The sequence below is a fragment of the Eurytemora carolleeae genome, unplaced genomic scaffold (assembly GCF_000591075.1).
Source record: "Eurytemora carolleeae unplaced genomic scaffold, Eaff_2.0 scaffold268, whole genome shotgun sequence".
In the NCBI taxonomy this organism is placed as follows: Eukaryota; Metazoa; Arthropoda; class Copepoda; order Calanoida; family Temoridae; genus Eurytemora; species Eurytemora carolleeae.
Genome location: NW_019396696.1, coordinates 101,174 through 118,004, shown reverse-complemented (window position 1 = coordinate 118,004; position 16,831 = coordinate 101,174). Strand labels below are relative to the sequence as shown.

Sequence of the window (16,831 nt, the reverse complement as noted above, 5' to 3'; positions counted from 1 at the left end):
GAGCCCCCGTAGCCCTTGACCCTTGACGATATATTTTATTTGTCTATTGCACACACATCTTACATCTTGTCATTATGAAAACTGTGTCTGGACGAAAAACTTGAACAGTTTTTAGTTAAATTCAACAATTGTTAAGCATATTTAACATGATATTCAACAACTGTTATGCATATCTGACATAATATTCATAAACTTTTAGGAATATCTAACATGATATTCGACAGCTGTTAGGTATATAATACATGATATTTGACATCTGTTCAGAATATCTAACACGATATTCAACAACTGTTAGGAAATCTAACATGATTTTAACAACTGTTAGGAATTATTAATATGATTTTCAAAAACTGTTAGTTAAATATCTAACATAATATTCATTAAAAGATAAAAATATCTAAGAAGATATTCACAACTGTTAGGAATATTTAACATGATATTCATTAACTGTTTTAATATCTAGCATGATATTCAACATATGTTATGCTTATATAACATGATATTCTACAGCTGTTAAGAATATCTAATATTATATTCAACCAACGTTAAGAATATATACACATCTGTTAGGAATATCTAATATGATTATTAGCGACAGTTAGGAAAATAAAAGGCTAGGAATTTTAATATCCAACAAGATATTCATCAACAAATACAAATATCTAACATGATCATTAAGATCATTACAGAAGTGAAAATATAACTTCATATTCAACAATTGTTAGGAATATCTAACGTCATATTCATATTAAGAGGATCACCACAAGCAGTTCAAGTTTAAATTCGTCCATCAATTCTTCAAGAAAATCATCATTGGGATCAGAACCAGAACCCAGGTATAGAACCAGAACCTAGGTAAAGAACCTGCAGAACCCAAGTATAGAACCAGAACCTAGGTAAAGAACCCAGATATAGAACCAGAACCCACGTATAGAACCAGAACCCAGGTATAGAACCAGAACCCAGGTATAGAACCAGAACCAAGGTATAGAACCAGCATCCAGGTATAGAACCAGAAACTAGGTATAGAAGCAGAATTCCCAGGTATAGAACCAGAACCAAGGTATAGAACCAGAACCCAGGTATAGAACCAGAACCTAGGTAAGAAACCCAGGTATAGAACAAGAACCCAGGTATAGAACCCGAACCCAGGTAAAGAACCAGAACCCATGTATAGAACCAAAACCCAGGTATAGAACCTGCAGAACCCAGGTATTAAACCAGAACCTAGATATAGAACCGAGATATCGAACCAGAACCCAGGTATATAACCAGAACCCAGGTATAGAACCAGACCCAGGTATAAAACCAGACCCAGGTATAGAACCAAAACCCAGGTATGGAACTCATGTATAGGACCCAGGTATATAACTAGAACCCAGGTATAGAACGCAGGTATAGAACTAGAACCCATGGATATAGAACTAGAACCCAAGTATAGAACCCAGGTATAGAACTCAGGTATACAACTAGAACCCAGGTAGAGAACTCAGGTATAGAACCAGAACCCATGTATAGAACCCAGGTATGGAACCAGAACCCAGGTATACAACCAGAACCCAGGTATAGAACCCAGGTATAGAACCCAGGTATAGAACTCAGGTATAGAACCCAGGTATAGAATCCAGGTATGCAACCAGAACCCAGGTATACAACCAGAACCCAGGTATACAACCAGAACCCAGGTATACAACCAGAACCCAGGTATACAACCAGAACCCAGGTATGCAACCAGAACCGAGGTATAGGACCAAGGTATACAACCAGAACCCAGGTATGCAACCAGAACCCAGGTATGCAACCAGAACCCAGGTATACAACCAGAACCCAGGTATAGAAACCAGGTATACAACCAGAACCCAGGTATAGAACCAGAACCCAGGTATAGAACCCAGGTATAGAACTCAGGTATAGAACCTAGGTATAGAACCCAGGTATAGAACTCAGGTATAGAAACCAGGTATAGAACCCAGGTATGCAACCAGAACCCAGGTATACAACCAGAACCCAGGTATGCAACCAGAACCCAGGTATAGGACCCAGGTATACAACCAGAACCCAGGTATGCAACCAGAACCCAGGTATGCAACCAGAACCCAGGTATAGAACCAGAACCCAGGTATAGAACCCAGGTATAGTTTTTAATTTCATTTTTTAACAGTTGAGATTTCTGGCTTTTAGGCTGTGTCGTTTTTATATATTAATAACTTGAACAGATTTAGAAGACGTGAAGCATATGATTTACAGTCTGGAGGAAAAGAAGGAAGTACAAAAACTGAAAGTGGAAAGCGGGAGAGGTCAGTTTTTAAAGAGTTATTTATCAAATTCACAATGGTACCCTTTTAACCTTGTCGCTTATATGTTTAATGGCGGTTCTCTATTAAAATGACCTGTTCTAATGCAAAAGAGAAAATTGGTAAAGTGTCCCATTGCGAATCGGGCTTATTTCCCCAGTTGGCTTGTTTATGATTTGTGAACTAATCACGCTTTTTCCTATTACCTGTAAGTGTGTAGGTGAGGTAAAGTGATGGGCATCAAGGTGTTACGACATTTCAAAGTTGACGCGGTCTTAAAAGTTGATCAAAAATTTCATGTTTTTTTTTCTGATTCACAGTGCTAATTTTTGCAACCTTTGAAATAAACTTGTTTAGCGGGTGTTGGGACACCCTTTGTAAAGATAGATTATTATATATATTTGATAAATGAATACTATATTGTTTTTGGTTTTAAAAAGGACTGTAAGTGTGATTTCAAATGACCCTCCATGCGAAGATGGCCGAACCCGATTCACACAACAGTACTCTTAAAAGCTTTATCTAATCAAGTATGAATTAGATATTTTAAAATTTTGATTATTTTCGATTGTGTTTTTTTCTATAATTAAGGAAGAGTTCGTTGTGAATCGGGCATTGCCAAATTTGCTTAGGGGGTCAATTAATAAAATTTAGCTAACAGTCCCTTTGAATTAGTTTACGTTCAGGCATTTATACAGGCAGAGGGCAGTAATCAAAAGCAGATCAGTGGAAAATATTAAGTTTTCTTTTTCAAGGTAAATCACATAACGTTCAGAGCTGAAAACTTTAGAATGATATATCCTTAATCTCGATTACTTAATTTGAGTATCCAATGGACACACTTTTGATTTTCTTCTTAAACCGTTCTTTCTTTGATAAATTAGAAAATAAATCAACAACCGGTTTTTCAAAATTAGAGAGTCCGTCCCATTTCTGGTATATAATCTTAAATGGCGCGCAAAATTTCAAATTTATCGGCTCCATATACACGACTCTGATTGGTTGAATTTTATACACTTTTCAGGATACAAGAACAAGATTAGGTTAGTCTCGATAAAAGGAAAAAGAGAGGATCAAGCATTAATCTCGATATCCACCATTCTAAAGTTTTCAGCTCAGTACATTTTATCAATTAATTATGACTTATGATTAAATTTTATGGCATTAAAGCAATGATGTTTATTACAAAGCAAATAGTTTTACTTGCAATTTATAACATTAAGTAAAATTATTGTATTTTTTTTTTATTTTGCTAGGTCCAGAACTTCAGAAAGTGCAACATCTTATTCACAAGATCTTTCAGACAATATAAGCGATGATTCAAGTCTAGAAAACTTTAAGGTGACATTTTTGAAATTACTTTTTATTCTCATTCTGGATAGAAAACTATTAAATTTATTATTTTATTTTAGGCAAAAAGTAGAAGAGTCGGCAATGATAGAAACTTGAATAAGGAGAATTTTCACATAGGAACTGGATCTACTAAAACTTAAGTCAAAAAAGAGAAGAGTTTTTTTTCTAAAAAAATTAAAACATTTTAAATTTCTTTTGATTAATTGGTCATTTTATGATATTCAATACGTCGATTATAACTTAATACTTAGAATTCTAAGTCTACACTAGAAGGAAGTGAAACATAATTCGCATTACAAAGCAGCATTCAAATTTTGAAAATATAATTTCAATCTGTGCATCCTGTAAGTAGAGAATCGGCGGTCAAGAAGCCATGAAAAGAAAGAACACAAAACTCCTCAAAAAGGCGGGGAGACTGATCGCCGCCATTTTGTAAAACAGAGACCCAGCAGCGCGCCACAAAGACGACCTCTTGAAGAGAAAAAGTTTAAATCAACGGTTCCTCAACCTTTTCAAATGACTTTAAGGTAATATCAAAGAACTAGTTTTGTTCATAATCTTTTCCCCCAGTTCAACCGGTGTAGAATTTTAGGGGGCTAGGGGGTTAAGGGGGGGGGGGTGCCTGTTTTTTTGTCACAACACTCCTATTAAAATTCATTTGTCTTGTGTTTTATGATGAGAATGAACAAAATGAATATATTCTGATAATCTTTTCATTTACAAACATCGAATCAATTGTAGCTTGCATTGATTTATAATGATTTCAAGTTATGATTACTTTTCCTGTTCATATATTTATATATATATATATCCATGAATGGATCCTGTAAACCCGGAATATATTTATAATATCGTCTTTGTTACAGAGAACTATTTCGGGGGGAAAGTATATAGATACTTTTTAGCTTTTTTACATAATATTACAACGATTCAGGATAATCCAGATATATAAGTAGATTCTAACAACCATGCGCCACAAGCCCGCTTAAGTATTGGTTCGGGCTCGGATTCGTTTATAAAATATCCATTTTAAGAGTTTTCAGAACTTTAACAAAATATAAGAAAATGAGGTTTTTGGTGTAAACTTAATATTGCNGATACCCTATTGTGCCACCATCCCCATAAAAAAGACCATTCCCTAAGAAACAAAACTATAATTCAGTATTTTGCATTTAAAATCTTAATATTTTTAAGGAAAATTATGAAAGAAAAGCTTTTTATAAAATGTAAATTATCCAGGCAAAGCCGTGGAGAACGGAGACCTTATTTACTTTTTTAAGAATTAAATAAATTGCGTTTTGTTTAATGGATTTTGAATAACAGTTTAGTTCCGACATACATAAATTGAGAGTTTATCGAGAGTATTCAGATATATTTATGACATCCTAAGCTGTAGCGAGTTTATCACGCCATTTCAAGACAACCATGAACAAACTAAGCTTTAGAGAGATTAGCGTGAAACATTTCGACACAGCCATAGACATACTTAGCTAGAGAGAGTTTAGCGTGATTGTTCCGATACAGTGAGGACATACTTAGCTGAAAAGAGTTTATCGAAATTAATCCGATAAGCCCGGACAAACTGAGCTATAGAGATGTTAGTGTGATCTTTCCGATACAGTCCGGGAAAACTGAGCTGTGAAGAGTCTAGCGTGATTATTCTGGTACAGCCCCGACAAACGGAGGTGTAGAGAGTTTACCGTGACTATTCCGATACAGCCTGGACATACTTAGCTGCAAAGAGTTAGGCGTGAATATTCCTATAGAACCCGGAAAAACTGAGTTGTGGAAAGTTTAGTGGGATTTTTCTGATACAGCTTGGACATACTAAGCTGTAGAGAGTTTAGCTTGATCTGAGCTGTTGTGAGTTTACCGTGATTATTCTGATACAGCCTGGACATACTAAGCAGTAGAGAGTTTAGCGTGAATAATTGTTTAGAGAAGAGATGAAGAGAAGTGAAAGAGAAGCTGCGATGAAACTACTTCAGGAAACAATGGAACAGGTTTGAATACTATAATACTATAATTATGTTTCTTAAAAGGGACTGTATACTGTATAGATGGCGCTCCACAACACAGTGGTCAGTGGCATGTTCAACGGTACGATAACAAACATTGTTTCATTAAGATTGAATGAACTTTTCTTGTTTCTCAAATTTTAAATTGAAATAATAATAATAATAACGTTTATGGCTATAATATCGGTTAAATTTACAAAATTGTCAGAAAATTAAAAACATGTATATGTGAATGTACAATATTGATACAAATAATATTTTCTTCTATTTAAAATAGCAAGGATATAGCTAGCATAGCTGTTTGAATGCTATATCCTGAAATAAAAAAAACATGACGGTGTGAGACCATACAACTAGTAAGGGGAAACCCAGATCAGGAGTTGGGGGGGATCAGAGACCAGGGGTTAAAGAACAACACCCACCTTGTAAAAATAAAAGATATGACGGTATCATATTCAATTTCTGTTTCTTTAAAAAAGCGAATTGCGGATTTCTGCTTACAGAAACTATGGTGTTAATTGTCAGACTAAACAACGTTTTATATTAAACATTTCCAGGTCTTCATAAAATCTTTTCTTTTTTGGGTAATCCAGTATGCATTGTTTATAATTAAATTACTATTATTTTAAATATTGTGTTTTAAATTATCTTTTATTTCTATTTTTATTTTATGTTTTGAGTAGAACCGAAACTTCTTTAATACAAAATAACAATTATGCTAAAAATGTAAAAGGGGGAGGGGTCGAATTCGGCACTTTGTGACATAAAATTGTGTACGTTTGGTCCTAATAATTAAGATAGAAGGCTGAAATTTTCCATGTAATGACCTCCAAGAATGGTCAACATATTTAATTAATGAAAATAAGCCTTGTGGGGTATCAAGTTGTAGGTTTTTTTTTGTGTTCCGATTCCATTCTGATACTCCTTTTTTACCTCAGATGGTCCTGGAGGTCGTGACCTCCAAAATTTGCTTATCTCTGGAGGTCAAGATATTAAATCAATGAAAATAAGTCATGTGAGGCATCAAATCATTGGATATTTGGTGTTCCGATTCAATTTCGATATCCCATTTTTGACCTCAGATGATCAAGGAGGTTGTGATCTACAAAATTTGCTTACCTCTGGAGGTCCAAATATAAAATCACAAAGAGTACAGGTAGCGAATGGATTCATTCTACATTTTCTGCACCTATATCTATAAATTAAATATTAGTTTACAATTTACTCGTCATTATCATAAAACCAATAAACTACATAATATCTTTTTCTAATGTCAGGAATACCGCAGAAATGGAAAATTTCTTCTAAATTTTTTTTCGCTGATTTTCTTAATTATACATAAAAATTAAAATTAAAAAGATATGTATGAAACATCTTAACTAGTATATAATTCTTTTAACCAATTAAAAGAAACAACAAATCCTTTTTAATACTTCTCTCTCAGGCATGAAGTTCTTGTTGATTGAGTGTATGTTTTTAACGTATCGGAATTAACAACAAATTATTGTTTTCTTCAAAACAATTAATTAATTAATTAATTAAAATTTAAATATCTACAACTGTACAAATGTCACTATTTGTTACAACAACAAAATTATGTTCATCATTTAGAATGTCATTATATTGTTCAAAACAATTAAATATGTGCACTGTACAACTGTACAACTTAACTAGTATAAAATTCTTTTAACCAATTAAAAGAAACAACAAATACTTTTTAAAACTTCTCTCTCAGGCATGAAGTTCTTGAGATTGAGTGCATGTTTTTAACGTATCAGAATTAACAACAAATTATTGTTTTCTTCAAAACAATTAATTAATTAATTAATTAAAATTTAAATATCTACAACTGTACAAATGTCACTATTTATTACAAAAACAAAATTATGTTCATCATTTAGAATGTCATTATACTGTTCAAAACAATTAAATATGTGCACTGTACAACTGTATAACTGTAAAAATGTTACTTATTTGGGTTTAAACAACAAAGTTATGTACATCATTTAGAATGTGATTATACTGTTCAAAACAATTAAATATGTGCACTGTACAACTGTACAACTGTCAAAATGTTACTTATTTGGGTTAAAACAACAAAGTTATGTACATCATTTAGAATGTGATTATACTGTTCAAAACAATTAAATATGTACAACAGTAAAAATGTTACTCTTAGATTAAAAAAAGTTTAGTATTGGATTCAGAAAAACAATGATTTAAGACATAAAAGGCCCCATTTTCATTGATTTTATCCTGACGACCTCCGGAGATCATTGATATTTAGAGATCAGCAACCTTTAGAACTATCCAAATTCCAAAATGGGTATTGGATTGGAATCGGAACACAAAAAACCTATGATTTGATACCTCACATGACTTATTTTTATTGATTTAATATTTTGACCTCCAGAGGTAAGCAAATTTTGGAGGTCACGACCTCCAGGATAATCTGAGGTCAAAAAGGGATATCGGAATGGAATTGGAACACCAAAAACCTATGATTAAATATCCACATGACTTGTTTCATTGTTTAAAATATTTAGCAAGTTGAAGAACCTGTTCCTGTACCGACCTTTAAACCTGTTCAAGTGCCAAAACATACAAAAGTTAATTTATTAGGTAAGTATAAAATGCTAGGCTAACAGAGCCATTCTCTTCGATAAAACAATAAATACAAATTTTTGAGAATTTACAATTTTTATTCATGGATTTTCAAAATTTTTGTAAAATTAAAATTTTTTGAGACAATTTTTTGCAATTGCAATTGCAATAAAGGGAGATCCATAAAAACTTTGTTATATTTAACTAAAAAGCGTTATATCACATATTTGTGGGAATCATGATGCAGGGTGTTGCATCTAAACCACCAAAATTTCTTTACGAGAAATATCTTTTTTAAAAAAATATGGAAAAAGTTCTTTTTATGATGTGATAATGCACGATTTTATTCATAACCGGGAAATAATTGGACAGGATTTTAAGCAAAATAAGAAATTAAATTGACACTTATTTTAGGTAAAATAGAGAGAGAAAAGGAAAAACGAAGAGAACAGAAAAAAATTGAAAGCACTCAAAAACTTTTAGCAACAAAACCTTTTAGGTGATTTTTCGATTTATTTGTTTCATGGGGTTTTGCGGTCATTTATGCCAGAAATAATTATAAAATTTGTTGTTTCTTTGAACCGCAATTTTAGTAAATTTAAGCCCATATCAAGTTCCACTCACAATTTAGGCTCATACGGACTATTAGTTTTAGTTTTGACGTTTATTGGAGACCACAAACAAACATTATTAGATGTATTGCAAACGTTATCAAAAAATATTATTTTTTGAAAAATTTCTAATCAATGCGTCCCGAAATGTTATTTGATGTCTTCTTCTGTAATTTGTTAAGTTGTTAATATTCAAAGAGAATACAAAACTATATTTTATAATTATTTGTTATTATTATAAAATATAGTTAAATATATTTAAGTAGATAAACGATTTTTTTTCTTGAAAATAACTGCAAAAACTCTTAAATCAATTATTTTTAGAAGAAGACATTTTAAACTATTCACCAACTGTCATGTGTTATGAAGTTTGTATTGTGTATAGATATAAAATGTTATCAAAGAAGAAAGATGATCACTATTTCTTAATGTTAACTCGACAACAAATTTTAATTGATTTTTTAATAAAATTTGATTTCTTTTATAAAAAACGTTTTATTTTGTTTCAGTTTTATGACAAGAGATGAAACAAGAAAATTAGGAAATCAGCAATATTTTTTAATTCTAAAAACGACATTTTTTTAACCATTGAATTTCTTTTCTTTCCCCCCCCCCATATTTTAAAATATTATGTTAATAGAAAAGAGTAGTTCCACACCGGACTTCCGGCAAGCTAAACTGATAAACCAATTTGAGGAATATGTTACAAATACAATTTTGCGAAAATAAAAAAATTATGATTATTTAAAAAAAAACAATTTTAATTTTTTTAACATACCTTAAAATCATTAGGCTAAACCGTTTCCAGAACAGATCTTTACAAACTTTGCTTACGAACAAATCAGGTAAGTTAAAGAGCCTTTCCAAGATTTTACCAAAGAAGTATAGCCGCAAACTCTATTGTCTAATTCCTATATGTTTGTAACCCGATGTCGTAGGACCGTAGATATTCCGTAGATATTCACCCTAAACTAAGCTTACGGTGTGCTGCGATCTGGAGTATTCTGACCGAAGAAATAGCGGGGTTTAAAGGGGAGAGTGTATTTTAAACTATGATTTCTATTAGTTCAAATGATTTAAGTTGGAAATATCAAAGTTTTAAAAAATATCAGGATTAGAAAATTTGAGTTTGTTGCAAAGACTAAAATCCTTTTTGATACCACGAACAAAATACCGCTCAATGTTGTTCTTTAAGGCCATCTTCTTTTTGGAACAATTAAGAAAGATGAGAAGTCTCTTTACTTTTGACTATCTAGAGAGCGTGATGAGTACCGGCAAGTTCAAAGAAAGCTCCGCCAGGAAGCTCTTCTCCGTGCAGCTGCTTATCCCCCCAGAATGCAACCACAACTTATCAGGGATTCATGTTATTAAACTTTTAGACAAATATAATATTCTTTACGTAGAGAGGGACCGTCAAATTCGTTACAAGGGAGGGACCGTCAAATTCGTTACAGAGGACGGACCGTCAAATTCATTACAGACAAGGGACCGTAAAATTCGTTACAGAGGAGGGACCGTCAAATTCGTCACAGAGGAGGGACAGTCAAATTCGTTAGAAATGAGTTATCGTCAAATTTGTTACAGAGAAGGGACAGTCAAATTCGTTAGAAATGAGTTATAGTCATATGTGTTACAGAGAAGGGACCGTCAAATTCGTTACATAGGATGTACCGTCGAATTCGTTTCAAAGGAGGGGACCGTCAAATTCGTTTCAGAGGTGGGACCGTCAAATTTGTCACAGAGGACAGACCGTCAAATTTGTTTCAGAGGACGGACAGTCAAATTCGTTACAGAGGACGGACAGTCAAATTCGTTACATAGGGTACCGTCAAATTTGTTTCAAAGCAGGGACCGTCGAATTCGTTACAATGGAGGGACATAACATGTAAAGTAAACAGGAAAAAAATTCAACAAAACTCATCACAAACAAAACAGGTTTTTAATCTTTAAAACACAAAATTTAAAAACCAGAAAAATCCATTAAAAAATAATTTTTGATCCTCCTAACAAATTATATTTCAGTCAAATTATTTTAATTTTCTTCCCTGATCAGACAATATGATTCTATTTTGTTAATAATATTTACATACAGTGATAACTAGAAAACTCTTGAATAGTAAGACGACTTTGAGAATCAAGTTTTAAAAAGGTCAATAACCATAAAACAGCGCAGTGTATACAGACCCATTTCACAAAAAAGTAAATTTATAAGTGTCTGGTAAAACTATTTGCTTTCTAACAATTAAGTAATGCTATAATGTAGTCTTCCTATTCCTTTGTTTTCTGGTTATTGCTGTACTCTCAAAATAAAAGGATCGATACAAACTATCACATTTACAATTCGACCGTTATACCTTCTTTTAATTCTGTTCAGGATATTTGTAAATAGTAAATACTTCCTTTTAACTCTGTTCAGGATTTTTGTAAACACTTCCTTTTAACTCTCTTCAGGATATTTGTAAACACTTCCTTTTAATTCTGTTCTGGATATTTGTAAATACTTCCTTTTTATCCTGTTCAGGATATCTGTAAACACTTCCTTTTAATTCTTTTCAGGATATTTGTAAACACTTCCTTTTAATTCTGTTCAGGATATTTGTAAATACTTCCTTTTTATTCTGTTCAGGATATCTGTAAACACTTACTTTTTATTCTGTTCAGGATATTTGTAAATACTGCCTTTAATTCTGTTCAGGATATTTGTAAATACTTCCTTTAATTCTGTTCAGGATATTTGTAAATACTTCCTTTTATCTATTCAGGATATTTATATAAACTACCGGAATTAATTTACAATTATATAGACGTCTTGACAAAATAGTTTTATAAATATGCTTGATGAAAAAAAACTATATATATATAAAATCGTCTGATTAACTGTCGATTAATTCCGGGTCTTTTTGATAATGACTGATGTACATTCCCTGTTATTCTGTTTAGAATATGCAGTCTAAAAGAGAAAGAACTGATTTAGACCGACTCTACAGAGAATATATGGTAGAAAGCTTTTTGAGTACTTAAAAACTATTTTGTGAAATATTTACAATAAACCTCCAAATATTATAATCATAACAAAAAAAAGTCCCATAATCAGGATTGTTTATTTAGCTCTATAGTTCTCGAGCATTCAGTTCACCAAATTGTATGAAAAATCTATATAGTTTAATTGCTTGTTTGTGTGTCTGTTTGTGTGTCTGTTTGTGTCCAATAAACTTAAAAGCGACATCACATGATCCTGGGAAAGGTTTATAGATATTTAGAATTTAAAGAATTTGTCTTCAACAAATTTACATTTTTTAAATCATTGTTACTATTTGTTAATTAAATAAGGGCAATTGTCGCAGGTAAAGCAACAATTAAAAGAATTTTAAATCGAAGACGGGGGCGCGAATCGCCATGTAAGCCTAATTTAGTTATATTATTTGCATAAAATTTTTTGCATTAAAAACATTGAATTTATCCAAATGCTGCGTCAAAACTAATACTAGAAAATTCTAATATTCATTGCTACAGAAAAGTAAAAAGTAAAGAAAAGAAGTGAAAAGTAAAAGAAGAATTCTGTTTAGGAAAACAAAGAAAAGAAGAATTCTGTTTAGGAAAACAAAAAAAAGAAGAATTCTGTTTAGGAAAACAAAGAAAAGAAGAATTCTGTTTAGGAAAACAAAGAAAAGAAAAGAAGATTAGGAGAAGAAGCGCTGAAAGCAGAAAAGATGAAGCTGCATGATAGAAAATCAAGGTTATTTAAATAAACGTGTTTTCTGCTTCCCTGCCTATTTGTTGTTAAAAAAGGAACTTTTTTATTGCGAATTTAGGATAGGATATTTCAAAATGGCCACTTTTCAATATGTTGGCATAGTCCCTTAAAAGTCAGAATAATCTAAATAGAAAATTAAATCGTGATTAGTTTTCAACATAGATAAAGTAATTTAGGTTTTAGTTTTCAACATAGATAAAGTAATTTTGGTTTTAGTTTTTTTGTTACCAAGAAAAAATACCTTGAAACATAAGTTTTCATTGAAAAACTAAAATTTCATAATTTCAGTTCTTGTTTTTATTATAAAATAATTATTTTCTTCTTTTTTCGTCATTTTTTCCGCTGCAATAATACAGAAGGTTTACAAAATTAAAAAGAAATAAAAACCTTTGCTCAAACTGGAAACCCTAGCTGAGAAATAATTTTGATATGATAGTAGAAGTGGGTCCAGAGGCAGCAGCGAAGAGATTAAACTACGACGACCTTTATCCGCATCAATTCTTCAGGTAAAAATGAAAAAGTAACATAAAGAGATACCTTCAAAAGATGAAACCTCTGAGACGACTGTACGGAATTCATTCTGCCTGTTTCTTTACATACTTGTTTTTCTTTTTTTCAAATCATTAATTATATTCTAGGAAAGAAGAAACTATGAGAAAAATTTCAATATGGCGACAAATCTTAGAATGCGTCTTCTTCAAGAAAACAAATCCAGGTAGTGATGTCATAGATGTCGTCTTAGTTTTTACCATAATTCATAAATGTCGTTTTACAATTCAATATTTTTCATGGATGTCGTCTTGCTTTTAAATATATTTTATTATTTTCGTCTTACTTCACAGTATTTTATATATTTCTTCATATTTTTGGTATTTTCTGTTGAGTTCGTCTTATACTTTCTATTATTTCTTTTATTGCTTTATTATTATAATTCATAATTAGGTCATAATTCAGTTTAATATAGATCGTCTTACTTTTCATTTCATTTCTAAAATAATCTTTGTTTTCCTTATTTTACTTCTTACGCTTCCTTGATTTTAAAAATCGTCTTACTTTTTGTTATACTTTATCAAAGGTCGTTTTATTTTTATACAAGACATGATTTAACAAAGTTTGTCAAGCTTTTCAATAAAAGATTTCGTTATTCTTAATACATTTTTAAAAGAATTTAATTATACTTCGAAAAAAATACTGCGAGGACGGCTTTTTATAAATAATGTTTTGATCCCTCACAACCATTTTTTAAATTAAAAGTTTACAAGTAAAAAACTGGAAGTTGTTAACTTTACTGTGTCTCTGCTGTTTGAAAGATTGGAAGAAATAACAAAATTGGAATTGAAAATCGTCTTGATTGTATTGATTTACACGACGACAACTGTATTTTTTCTATATTTTGTTCTGTATTGAAGAGTAGAGGAAGAGCGAAGAAGAGAGGAGAAGAAGGAAGAAGAGAGAAGAGAAAGGGATCGAAGAAGAAGGATGAATAATCCAGTTTGGGATAATATCAGGTAACAACTCTGCTATAGAAATTAACTGCGAATTTCTACTAAAGGAAATCAAATGGGAATTATTAAAATAAAAACACATTTAAACCTAGAAAAACAACAATATCTTCTACATTATTGATCAGATAAAGGATGGGGACCGTTTTGAATCTGGCATTGTTATAAATCGTAATAGGGTTAAATGGAGTTGTAATTCTAAATGTTTACGGAAATCAAACTTCAGCAAAACTGTTCAGCCTTGATTGTCTTAGATCGGATAGAATGGAGATGGATGAAATCAGTTTACGGAAGAAAGAAAGAATGGAAGCTGAGAAAATAAGAATGAGGTAAAAATATTTTAACTATCTTTTGAAATCTTTATTATCCGTTTTCAATACGTTACTGCACTGCGTTTGATGGTTTAATAATTTCAAAACATTACGCGCACTAACATTTAACAATTTGTCCATTAAAAAAAATATATTTAACACTAAAATTGATATATTTTGTGTTGAGGGAGTTTAAAGAGGAAATGGAGGAAATGATGAGAAGAGTTGAAAACCAACCTACTCTTTTCCAGAAGCAAGGACAGGTCCAAATATTCAAATATTCTTATACTTCAAAGGTTTTCAAAATGACATTTTACAAAGTTTAAATTATTTTCATGTAAAGATACTGATTAATTACCACAAATTCTAATTTACCACCCAATTTTTATATGTAGAAACTTAAATTTTTGTTTAATTTCTTTGTGTTTTTATAATGGTTAGTTTTCAGGTGTTTTTATCTGCCAGTTTTCCTTGCAAATTGAGAAACTATTTTTGTCAATGTTTATGTTTGTATTTGCAGAAAGGATGATCATTGGATGAACAGAAATGAAAATATACGAAAAAAGCAACATTTTAAAATTATAATTTTTCAACAATATTCAATTTTCTTAATTTTGAAGGTTCAAGCAGTTAAAAGTGTTGAGAAGATATACGAATATGTTTTAAAGCGACAGGGATTACAAGTTGAAGATATTAACAAATTAGCAGAATCTGAACACACAACAGAAAAAGATTTTTCTAAGGTAAAGTTGAGGATTTTTCGTAAATTTAATTTATCAACCATTTAGAATATTGCCACGCTTTTCTATAGCTGCCTTCATGGAAATAATGTTTGACACATTTTCTATAATTCTCTTTTTGGAACCGAGGTTGATGTACTATTTTCAATTACTTTAGGGATTTAGGGTAACTCAGAATTTCTAATCCCTATATCTTTGCTACCCAATGCTGTAGACCTTAGATATTTCAAACTACGAATTCCGGAAGATCAAATAATCTAAGTTTGAAATATCAAAGGTTTACACCATCAAGTTGCTAAGATTAGAAAATTTGAGTTTGTGACAAAGACTCATTTCCTTAGTGCGCAAGAAACCCTTGGTGATTAAATCCGCCATTCTGTTTAAAAGAGAAACCACAAGGAGGGCTTCCCAATTAAAACATCCTGGAATAATCAATTTTCAGATTTAACCAACAACTCTTATGTAACTCTTAGAATTTTTCCAAGACAAAGTCTTGTAGGGTACCGTTGTGAATCAACATTTGACTTCAAAGATGTGATTACACCAGCAATTTCGATATTATATTAATATATTATCCAGGAGTACCCTGGCACTTGGGAGAATGGATTTCGGATTGGACTAAGAAAGGATTATGGATCTTACAACTGGGAAAATTACTCTGAGGTATTAAAGTTATAAAAATTATAGGGATACCCTCATAGGATGAAATTTTCTTAGTAATAAAGTTTGATACTAAATTTTTTTAGAAATTTTGGAATTGAAGTAATTTACAAATCGTGTCTTTTTTGTCGTTCTTTGTTTGTAACCCTGTAAACGTATTTTTTTCAAAAAAAAATTGTTTTTATCCTGAAAGAAGAACAATTTCAACAAATAAATTCTATTTGTCTATTGTTGGTTTCCACGAAATGACCATATTTTTTGCGCAAACTAATTTTTTTGGCAAACTTTTGCGCACCTTTTTTGCATGAAGCGCAATAAGTTTTGTGTTTTGCGCGTTTTTGCGCAATCTTTTTAGCTTAAATTGCGGAAAACCAAAATTATTGTGTAACACGTAAATTTTTAAGCCAAAAATGTTAATGCAAATTGACCAAAATTGACAGTTTCAGCACATGATCAAACAACTGAAGGTTTATCAAAAAATTTACATAGAAATAAATTATAACTCTGATGCTATCTATTGGTTACTTTTAGTTACAAAATCTTCAAATGGAACAGAAATTTTAAATTTGAAAATAGAAAGTTAATTTTTAGTTTTTATAGATATCTGAATCTGTGTGGTGTTAAACTTTGATATATATTTCAAATGTTGACTACTTCTAGTCTAATGCATGATTGAAACCACTGAATCTTTATCATTCTATCAATTAAGCTTAAAATAAGTAGTTGGCAAAATACTGCGCAACTTTTGTGTGAGATCGTGCACATCTTGATTTGCAGTGTGCCATCCATGCTTCAGGTTGAAAAATAGAGTTTTACGCAAGTAATTATAACTAATTTATACAGTTTACACCTTTAACCTTTTAATGAGAATTTGTTCCGCAAAATTGCTCGAAACAGAATAAAGCAAAAGCGGAAAAGCGAAATAAAGTTTGCGAATGATTGCGCAAATTGCTATTTTTTCGCGCAAAAATGTAGCACAAATAA

The 16,831-nt window shown here is 31.3% G+C and overlaps 1 protein-coding gene across 1 annotated transcript in view; it reads left to right on the top strand.

The window, feature by feature from the left end:
* LOC111707502 (trichohyalin) overlaps positions 1-16,831 on the top strand; it is a 28,343-nt gene that overhangs the window by 2,977 nt on the left and 8,535 nt on the right. The window contains exons 4-22 of the mRNA XM_023480609.1: positions 754-836; positions 2,217-2,297; positions 2,981-3,049; positions 3,551-3,635; positions 3,707-3,764; positions 4,000-4,174; positions 5,587-5,650; positions 8,212-8,287; positions 8,684-8,768; positions 9,390-9,428; positions 9,689-9,725; positions 11,821-11,877; positions 12,537-12,616; positions 13,071-13,140; positions 13,273-13,349; positions 14,044-14,142; positions 14,635-14,710; positions 15,068-15,190; positions 15,767-15,850. Of these exons, the coding sequence (XP_023336377.1) occupies positions 754-836; positions 2,217-2,297; positions 2,981-3,049; positions 3,551-3,635; positions 3,707-3,764; positions 4,000-4,174; positions 5,587-5,650; positions 8,212-8,287; positions 8,684-8,768; positions 9,390-9,428; positions 9,689-9,725; positions 11,821-11,877; positions 12,537-12,616; positions 13,071-13,140; positions 13,273-13,349; positions 14,044-14,142; positions 14,635-14,710; positions 15,068-15,190; positions 15,767-15,850 (1,518 nt within the window). The remainder of the gene's footprint in view (positions 1-753; positions 837-2,216; positions 2,298-2,980; positions 3,050-3,550; positions 3,636-3,706; positions 3,765-3,999; positions 4,175-5,586; positions 5,651-8,211; positions 8,288-8,683; positions 8,769-9,389; positions 9,429-9,688; positions 9,726-11,820; positions 11,878-12,536; positions 12,617-13,070; positions 13,141-13,272; positions 13,350-14,043; positions 14,143-14,634; positions 14,711-15,067; positions 15,191-15,766; positions 15,851-16,831) is intronic.